The sequence below is a fragment of the Impatiens glandulifera genome, chromosome 1, assembly GCF_907164915.1.
Source record: "Impatiens glandulifera chromosome 1, dImpGla2.1, whole genome shotgun sequence".
Lineage (NCBI taxonomy): Eukaryota > Viridiplantae > Streptophyta > Magnoliopsida > Ericales > Balsaminaceae > Impatiens > Impatiens glandulifera.
Window position 1 is genome coordinate 142459662 of NC_061862.1, and position 10916 is coordinate 142470577.

The 10916-nt window shown below is 29.9% G+C and overlaps 1 protein-coding gene across 1 annotated transcript; it reads right to left on the minus strand.

Moving 5' to 3' along the window:
- Positions 1-4258: 4258 nt before the first annotated feature.
- Positions 4259-6481, minus strand: LOC124943427 (putative pentatricopeptide repeat-containing protein At3g49142). Its single transcript, XM_047483935.1, has one exon. The coding sequence runs from the start codon at positions 6429-6431 to the stop codon at positions 4380-4382; it is 2052 nt and encodes a 683-aa protein (XP_047339891.1). The 5' UTR covers positions 6432-6481; the 3' UTR covers positions 4259-4379.
- Between the last annotated feature and the right edge of the window lie 4435 nt (positions 6482-10916).

Genomic DNA, 10916 nt, shown 5'->3' on the forward strand with positions numbered 1-10916 from the left:
TTATGTCCAAATAATATTTTACAATAAATACCTATTTTTTAAATAATTAACATTGAGGTATGTCAAGAACATATTTCAACATTTAAAAAATAATAATTGTAATATTATTTGCCTACCCGTTAGTGTGATATTTTTTTTATAAATCACATTCCCGTATGAGGCTTTTAAAATATTTAGTTGACTTAAAATTTTATAATTTTATGATTTAGAAAATATTAACTGGTATGATGTTAGGTGAACTCTTAAATGATTACGATTTTAAATTTACAATAATAACATTATAGAATTTTATAAGTTTATAAATAATTTAGATTTTACGATTTTGTATGATTTTAAATTATAAAAAAACAAACAAATTTATATTTATAAATTAATTAACAAATATAATTAACTTTGTAAATATAACTTTGTGAGATTTTAATTAATTTTATGTTTAAATATATATTTTTAAAAATTGTTAAGGTACTAAATACTTAATTATATATATAAATAATAAGAAGAATAATAATATATAATTAACATTTTTAAATTAAATTTTACGAGTTTAAAATTGACCAGTAAATTCTCTATTTTACTAGTTTATAATTGATAAACTAATTTAAATAAACTCTTGATTTGGATGGTCTTATTTTCCTACATTATTTTCTTTTTTTTCATTTCCTTCAAGCTTATTCAAAAAAAAAAAATATTATTTTCAAGCCATCATAAATATAATTTTTAGATCCGTTCTTGAATATGAGTCAACCCACAAATCAATAACCCAATTCGTTTGTACTCACCTAACGAGTCTCTGTGATGTGAGAGTCCGATCATTTGTAAATTAAGTGTTATTATATATATTAATACAAAATAAGTTAACTATATCCCCTATTCAGAATAAGTAGGTGTGTAATAAGAGAGTGGTGTGTAATAAGTCTTGCTCTCTCCCGACAAGAGTACCCAAAGTGTTCTTATTTAAACATAATTATAAATAGTGAACTTAAATATGATAGAAACAAAAACGTGTTGACCTTAAAACATTTTTTTGCTTGAGTTTGGTATCCAAAACTAGAATGATCTCAATAATTCAAGTTTATAAATGGTATTCAAACTAGAAAGACTTATAGGTTGGATCAATTTTAATTATGAGTGCAAGCCCAAATAGAGCCTTCTAATTACAAACAAATGAAAAGTTTTTAGAAATGATGAGTTGGCTATGCTTAACAAAATAAGATTCCCTTTACCAGCCACATTTAGAGTTTGTTGTAAATATTCCATTTATTCCTTCTATTTTATTTTAATTCATTAGTTCTACATATATATATACACTAGGTATGCATTGTAAATTGTATATACTAATTTTATCAATACAATTCGAGCTTTGATAGCTCTTAAATTACTTTTATGTTGGTTTTACATGGTATCAAATTTAGCGATGTGAGGCAAAGATATTATTTCCGCTTACAATGAAGATCCACTTCACATGAAGACATTTGATCTCACTCCATTGACGGAAGGTAACTATTTGAGCACTAGAGCTATTAAAATAGCTTTGGAGCTAAGCTCAAGATCGGCTTCATTAATGGGTCTTTGAAAGAGCCAGCGAAGGAATCAAAGAATTTTGATCAATGAATCAAGGTAGACTGTAGGGTCCACTCATGAATTTCGTTGCGATGTTCGCAAGAAATACCTAGTAGACATAAAATATATTTGTAGTTATATTTTATTTATAGACATTGCAACGAAATCGATGAATGGGGTAGTCAATATGATTTCTTTATAGAAATCAGACTCCTTAAAATAACTTTAGTCATTGATATGATCAAGACCATTCTAATATTTTGTATAGAAATTATGAGAAGAATAGTGTCGATAACGATTTCTTATAAAAAATCTGATTTGTCAAAATGACATTAATCATAAATATTGAAATCTTTATATTTTTTATGTAGAAATTATTAAATGAGTTGGGGTCCTAACGATTTCTTATGTAGAAATTTAATTTGTCAAAATAATGTTGACATTAATATTTTGAAGCATACTAATTTCTTTTATAGAATTATGTGATTAATCATGATAGAGAATGAATGTCATTTATATAAAGAGATTAAAAAAGTTGTTTCTGTTAGAACTTATTCTAATCATGTATTTAAAGAGACACAATTATGTTAGTCGAAATTATTTTCGCAAAAATTGTATCTGTGAGAACAATCTACCCAAATTTGTTTTGAGCATGCATAATCGCTTCATGTCGATTATTGTTCAAAACATGGTAATGTAAGTGTTTCGATTAAGAGATGAAATTTATTTGTAGTTATATTTTATTTGATTATGTTGTTAGGTGTTTGCTTATATAACATGTATATTAGCTAATATTATGATAAGTTGTGTTAATTCATAATAAGTATTAATTAACTAATTATTTGTATACATATATGTGGATAAAGATTATTATACGACATCTATTTCATTTTAATAGAAAATTCTAAAAATTTGTTATAAAATTGTGTGTCTTTTAGTCTACAAAACTTTGATAGAAAGTTAAAAATCATCATTAATTAAGAAATTGACGAATTGATATGATAATTATTTATAATAATTAGTTATTTTGTATTTGATTAAAGAGAATTTATCAATTTAATAATCAATTATTGATGTATTTTATAAATGTACTTGTTTAAAGGATATATATATATATAAAAAAAATTATATATCATTTTATTATGTTTCTAAAGTATTCGATTATATATTATATTATATATATATATATATATATATATATATATATTATATTATATATATATATATATATATATATATATATATATATATATATATATATATATATATATATATATATATATATATATATATATATATATATATATATATATATATATATATATATATATATATATATATATATATATATATGACATGTCTTTTTTGTTATGTTTTTAAATTATTCGATTATATATTTAATATAAATAAAGACTTGTTTAATTTGATATTTTTGAAATCTAATAATTATAAGAAGAAAAAAAATTGTGTTTGATTTAAGAAATAATGTGGCAAACGTGTCGATATGATGGGATGCAAACATGCTACCAATATAAATGTGTAGGTGGTTACGACCAAATATGCTTGAAACATTATGATTTCTTTTGTAGAAAAGTACGTGAAATTTTAATTTGATTAAATATTTTAATTTTTTTATAGAAATAATATGATGAAATAATAATTTTTTTTTAAGGTATAGATTATATGAAACTAATGGGTTGAATCATTTTATTTTATTTATGAGTGCAAGCCCAAATAGAGTTGAACCCAGTTACAAACAAAGGAGAAGTTTCTAAAACTGATGAGGTGGTTATGCTTAACAAAATAAGATTCCCTTATACCGACCAGTCACAGTTAGAGTTTGTTGTAAATATTATTTCTATTCCTTTTGTTTTCTCTCTTTCTTTTAATTCATTAATAGGTATTAATTGTAAATTGTATATACTAATTTTATTAATACAATTTTAGTTGATAGCTCTTAAATTTTTTGTGTGTTATCCAAACTATAATGATCTCAGTAATTCAAGATTATAAATGATATTCTATACTCATTTTATAATTATATTATACAAAATAGAAGGATTTATTTTCTTACATAATCAAACCCTAAAAACTGACATGCTAATAAAAATATGTCCTATGTCAATGGCCGGATTATGTGTATTGCACCTTGTTTGATCAGGTTGCTTCATTGTTGTGACTTCTTACAAAATCACATCAGTTGGGTCTTAGGCCTTTTTGTTTTTAGAGTTATTTTTAGTTTAGTTATTAAAAAAGTAAACTAATATTAATTGGATTAATTCTCAATAATATTAATTGTTTTCCATAAAAAATTTCATAGTAGGGTTTGTTGTTTTGAAATCCGCAGAAAATTGTGGACTGACTGTGTTATGCTAGTAATTCTTTATTAAAAAAAATATTATTATTATAGATTACTTTCTTTTTTTTCCTTTGTGACAATGATTTTTATTCATTTTTATTTTAATTTTTTTTTTTTTTTTTGGTTTTGAGCAATTCACTTTCCTTTGATTAATTTGGAGATTGAAAGTTATTAGTAAACCAATTTTAAACTAAAGTTGTGGATTACTTAGTTATCTTTATTTATAAAAAAACAATGTAATTCACTAAGTTTAATATTTGAAAAAATAATTGGAAGTTTAGTATATTTCCACAATTGAACCTTGTTAAACCACTTCCCTTCACTTTATACTGCCATATGAAGCATTGTTTTTACCAAATTATCAAGAACCTTCAAATTTAATAAAGAGAAAGAACTACATGTGGTTTTGACAAATAATTTCAAAAATTATGCAGCAAATAGCTAGAAAGCTCCTAATACATCACCAATAATCACCGCAAGAACAAAATCCATCCCGAAAATGATGAAACCGATTTGTATCCCTTATAACAATTTCCCTAGCAACAATCTTCGAAATAAGCTTAGCAGCAATATGACAGTCACCACAAACGCGTAGATTCTTCGTAATCCTGATCGTCGTTCCAGGCCTCGTATTAATAATCGCAAAAGCAATTGCCAGCTTCTCGCTATGAACAGCCAAATGATTCTCCTTATCCTCTTCTTCCACATCATGAAGAGCTGATATAGTTTCAGGTACATAACCAGACTCTTTCATCTTCCCCATCAAAAACTCCAATTCCTCGTAAATCTTTTCAGTCTGCGCATGCGACTGATCACCCGCGAGAAACGTATGCACATTTCGATCAATTTCAACATTGCTAATCCCGGGCATCTTCTTTATTCCTCTTCCTTTCATTATAGATCGAATTTCACTAACTTCTTCCCATCTACCAGCTTTCGCGTAAATATTCGACAGCAAAACGTAATAACCTGACTGCTCAGGAGCCAATTTGAGAAGATTATCCGCCACAACAATTCCAATATCCATATCAGAATAAACCCGACAAGCACCTAACAAAGCCCCCCAAACCCTTTCGTTCGGTGCCAATGGCATTTTCATAATAAACTCATACGCCTCGTTTAATCTTCCAGCGCGTCCTAGTAGATCAACCATGCATGCGAAATGTTCTATTCTAGGAGATAGTTTATACTTGTCTATCATTAAATCGTAAAAATTTCTTCCATCTTCGAGAAGTCCTGCATGGCTACATGCAGAGATAACTGACACGAATGCGATCGAATCAGGTATGAGACCCGAAGCCAGCATTTCCGAGAAGAGGGAAACCGCATCATGACCGTTTCCACTTGTACCATAAGCAGTTATCATCGAAGTCCATGATACAACATCTCTAGTGGACATTTCATTAAACACTTTGCGCGCATCTTGTAAAGATCCACATTTCGCATACATATCGATTAAAGCATTCTCAACAGATAAATTTGGTAAAAGAAACTTCCTGTCTGCATAACTGTGAATCTCTTTTCCATGTAAGATAGCTGATAGATCTCCACAAGCAGGAAGAACAGTAGAAATGGTAATCGAATCGGGTTCTAACCCATGATCTTCAATCTCTGCATAAAGAGTTAAAGCTTTCGCGGGTTGAGAATTCTTCACGTAAACAGAAATCATCACATTCCAAGAAACTAAACTCTCTTTAGAAGAATTCATAAACATATCTTCAACTAACTTAACATTTTCAAATGATGTATTGGTTACTGCAGGCAAGAGGCTAGCCATTGTTCCAGCATTAGATTTGAAACCCAATGATAACATTTCATTACAAGCTAATAATGCATCATTAAAACATCCCTTCTGTGAATAACCAGCTACAATTGAATTCCATGAAACCACATCTCTTTGAGACATTTCGTCGAACATCTGACGTGCATCTACTAAATAACCACATTTTCCATACATTGATACTAAACCATTCCCTGTAAAAAGACTACTTTTATCAAGCCCAACTTTAATCACAGCAGCATGAATCTGTTTTCCTACAATCAAATTACTTGAAGATGAACATGCTTTCAAAACACAGGGATAAGTGTAATGATCAGGCGTAATATTGTAATCAGCCATGTTCTTGAATGTTAATAGCGCGTCTTGATGGATACGATTACTCATGTAGCTTCTGATCATGACGTTGAAAAATATAACGTTTTTCTCGGGAGATTCGTCGAATATGTGGCGTGCGGTATCCGGTTGTCCAAAAGCTGAATAAGCTCTCATGAGTTTGATTCTGATTACTGAGTTGGATCTGAGGTTCTCATCGAAGATGATTTGACAGTGGGTTTTTTGTAATGTTCTGATATCTGGATTTTCATCTAGTATTTGGCGACAATACTCTTCATTGAGGACTCTGTTTGTTAGATAAAGTTGGGGATTTTGGATGGAGGAAAGGAGGATTCGTCTTTGTTGAATTGAAGTTGAGAATTGTCGGGTAAAATGCATGGATTCTTTGACTGCAATCATGAGTTCGGAATGCTCCTTTGTAAGATTATGAACTCCGTCAAAATGGGAATTTTGGTTTTCACCGGAGAAGAGGAATCGGAAACCCTTGAAGGGTGAAGAACACTAGTTTACAAAAGAAGAAGAGGAAAAACTTAACTTGAAATCTTAGCAAAAAAAAATAATAAAAAAAAAAAACTTGAATTAAAAAGTATGGAGGGAAATAGTGTAATTGAGCTATATGAATGTCTCTATCATTCCTTCTTATTTCTATTTTTGTATATTTTGTAAGAGTAAGAATAGAGTGAGCGAAAATTTGTTTAAAAAAGTGCAGGGAATTGACGTGGAAGGTTGATTAGACAGATGACTCAACATTTCAAATTTTTTATTTATTTTTTTTTGTTCATTAATAATTTCTCTCTTCTCTTTATTAATTATTTATTTTTTTTTTATTTTTTCTTCGATCCTTATTAATAATTTATTTTTATAATTAATTTGTAAATATATGTTTATATATTTTATTATTTAACTTATTTATAAAATTTAAAATAATAATAGAGAAAATAATAAATTAAATAAAAAATAACAAAATATATATATATTCAAATATATATTATATTTGATAAATATATATTTAAGAAAATAAAAAATTAAATATAAAAATTCTTAATTTTTTAATTAATTATTTATTTTCTCTGTTAATATATATATATATATATATATATATATATATATATCAATAATTTATTTATTAGTTTTTAAAATGAGTTATAATATAAAATAAAAATTTATCAAGATAAACTAACTCAAATCAAATCATACTAATATTCAAAATAAATATAACTCAAACTATAATCATACTAATATTCAAAATAAATATAACTCAAACTATGATATATTAATATTCAATAGTAAATAAAAACGTTTTTAATAAGAGTTATCCAAATATAATAATATAAGAAAAGAATATATAACATTTTGTTTTGAGTTAATTAATTAAGTTTATAATATAATTCACAAGAAAATAAAATATAAAAAAATAATTAAAGAAAGAAAAAAGAAAAAAACAACTACTAAAGAGTTTAAGTAAAAAAATATATATAATTTTAAAAATTATATATTTAATTTATTTATTTTTCCTATTATAACTCATTTTAAAATCAAATAAATATATAAATTATATATAGGGAGAGGAGAAATAATTAATTTTAAAAAATTAAGAATTTTTATTTTTAATTTTTTATTATCTTAATTTATCAAATATAATATATATTTTTTTATTAATAAATTATAAATATATAAATATATATTTACAAATTACCTATAAAAATAAATTATTAATAAAGATTGAAGAAAAGATAAAAAAATAAATGATTAATAAAGAGAAAAAAGAGAAATTATTAATGAACGGAGAGATAAATAAAAAATTTGAAATGTTGAGTCATCATGCCTAGTCAGCTTCCACATCAGTTCGCTGCACTTTCGCTACAAATCTTTCGCTCCCCCTATCATTACTCATTTTTTAATATCATTCTGTTACGACTTGTTTCGTAAGGTGTGTTTTGGGTTTAAGAATCAAGTTCTTGATCTATAAGACTAGTGGAAATTCTACAATCAAAGGGCAGCGGAAGGTTTTCAATAGAGAATTTGGGGGTGAGGGGATAGAAGAATCAAGGGTGCGAAGAGAAATACTGTTGGTTTATACAAAACAGTCCATAATAATAATAGACGAATAGGGGCGAAGTCACATATTCATCATTCTATTCATGGGTCCTTGGGGAAGAAAGATCAGCCTTATATAGGTGATGTCTTGCCCCAAAATATTCGGTTACAACAATAACTAGAAAATAACAGAATTCGGTTTGTAAAGTAGAAAAGGAAAGCAAAACAAAATAATAAACAACAAAACAGAAATTTGGCCCATGTGCACCATAGGACCGAGACCGGGTGTCGAAAAAGGTTGCTGGAATTTATTCTAGGACCGAGGCCTTGATTTTAGACCTTAGCATTATCTCCCCCTTCAAAATTCGTCACCCTCGACGAAAAAGACCGTGGTCTGCCGAGCCTCTAATGCGCATGCTCAATATTTCAAAGAATTTGGTAGTCTAGGACCGCATTTCTTAGAAGCCTTCGGTCTTCCTGCTCCACGGCCAGTCCTTCCTTCGGCCCAGCACGCCAAGTGCAGCAAAAGGGTCATCTTTCTTTCGGGCATACTCTAGAATGTCTTCAAACAACCAAGCCCAGTCCTTTATCCAGACCAGCAACACATGCGCAACAATATAGCCATGTCTTCCGACTACCTTCTTGGCTGGTGTTCGGTTGTTGGGTTGCTGGGTGAACCCTTTGATTATATTTTGGAAATTTTCAGGAGCGTCTTCCAAAACAAGTGAAACAGTTTGGCATTCGTTTTTGCTCTTTATTTGTACCGTGGCAGCAACATTATGATTTTCCAAGGCCTTTTCTAGCTGGCTGCCTTGTATTATGTTGACCCGCGACCGAGGGGCACCTTGCTGGACCGAGAAAGTGTGCAAGATAATGACACGTTCGTCCCTTGTCTCAAACACCAAAGGTGGGTCATAAAAATCTGATTCTTGGACGGGTTCTTGAACGCGTTCTTGGACTTCTTGATGATTAAACGTGGCCATGAACAATCTGGATTTGCACCTATAATTCGGCTCCCAATTATCATTGCAAGTGTAGCGCCGGTCTTCCTTGGGATCGGTCGTCCGGTTTGTGCTCGGCCAGACCGTGTTAACAATGCAAGGCGTGGGCAGCAGCGGCGGTTTGGCACTGTACAAGGGCCTGCGACCGAATCGCAGCAAGAGATCTTTCTTGAATTTATGCCACGTCAATGCTTCCATATGGTTGCGATTCCGCAAATATGATTCATGCCACGTTCTTGCCTCTTTTGAGAAGTGAGTGCGGACAATGTCCAGCTTTGTGGCATCATTCGTCTTGCTCTCCCTAAATATTTTCTCGGCAAATAAGAGCCAGCCCTCCAAATCAGTCCCATCAAATTCAGGAATATCAATATTTGTGAGCCGGGTTGGAGGAAGGTAGCAAGAAGCAATATTATAGGGTCGGGTGCGGGGATTTTGGCCATTATTAAATGCACCTTTTTCAATGGCTGTCAAGCTTTTTCCAGAAGCATACCTTCTGTCCATATTTTGCTGAAAGGCATTGTGCAAGGCAGCCTGTTCGGTCATATGTTGTTGCTGCAGGGCAGTATTCATGGATGCATATTGTTGGGTCAGCCCTTCGAGTAGGGTTCTAAGATCATCCATCTTTGCTGCTATCTGGTTTCTTTCATTTGAGAATCGTCTTGCTCTGATACTAAGAATGTTACGACTTGTTTCGTAAGGTGTGTTTTGGGTTCAAGAATCAAGTTCTTGATCTATAAGACCGGTGGAAATTCTACAATCAAAGGGCAGCGGAAGGTTTTCAATAGAGAATTTGGGGGTGAGGGGATAGAAGAATCAAGGGTGCGAAGAGAAATACTGTTGGTTTATATCAAACAGTCCATAATAATAATAATAGACGAATAGGGGCGAAGTCACATCTTCATCATTCTATTCATGGGTCCTTGGGGAAAAAAGATCAGCCTTATATAGGTGATGTCTTGCCCCAAAATATTCGGTTACAACAATAACTAGAAAATAACAGAATTCGGTTTGTAAAGTTGAAAAGGAAAGCAAAACAAAATAATAAAACAACAAAACAGAAATTTGGCCCATGTGCACCATAGGACCGAGACCGGGTGTCGAGAAAGGTTGCTGGAATTTATTCTAGGACCGAGGCCTTGATTTTAGACCCTAGCACATTCATTCTTTGTTCGGTTTCAAAAATGAGAAAAGATCGTAGTTTTGAAACTCGGTCCGCCCGGTTGGACTGGTGAACCAGTCGTCAAATCGGGTTGAGTTAATGAGAAAGTCGAAAATAAAATCAACCTAGTTAAATAAATCGGTCAACATGTCGATTGGACTTGAAATCCGGCCGCTCGACTTAACTCAAAGGATTTATCTTTTTTTTTTAAAAAAAAACATTTTCTTTTTCTTTTTCACTTATCACTCTATCAGTTCTTCTCTTCCCGTTTTTTGGTTTCCATTAGTTTATCTATTTCTAGTTTCATGTGAGTAGATTACCAATTTTTAATCTAGACACTGAGTATGATAAACTCTTTCATTCACCTCAAACTTTATCTCTTACTTAAACCAGCTGATTCTCTTTTACCAGACTAAAAAAATAATGTGACGTGGCATTGTAAGTAATAACTTAAACTTAGTTTTTCTCTAAATAAAAACATAGTTATCCAAAAATCGGAGATTGTAGTTTGATTTGAAGCTTTGTCCCTCGCATAATCAAATTAAGTTTATTTTATTTCAACTTATTTTAAATTATTGTCATATTTTTTTTTGTCAAAATTTGGCCTATTTTGATATTATAACTGCGAAACATTATTTTGAATTTTGATCTCTACTTTAAATATATTTCTACTTTAACTATTATTGT

What these genes read in the sequence shown, in the direction of transcription:
- LOC124943427 (XM_047483935.1), bottom strand. Translation starts at nt 6,431, where the DNA reads ATGATTGCAGTCAAAGAATCCATGCATTTTACCCGACAATTCTCAACT.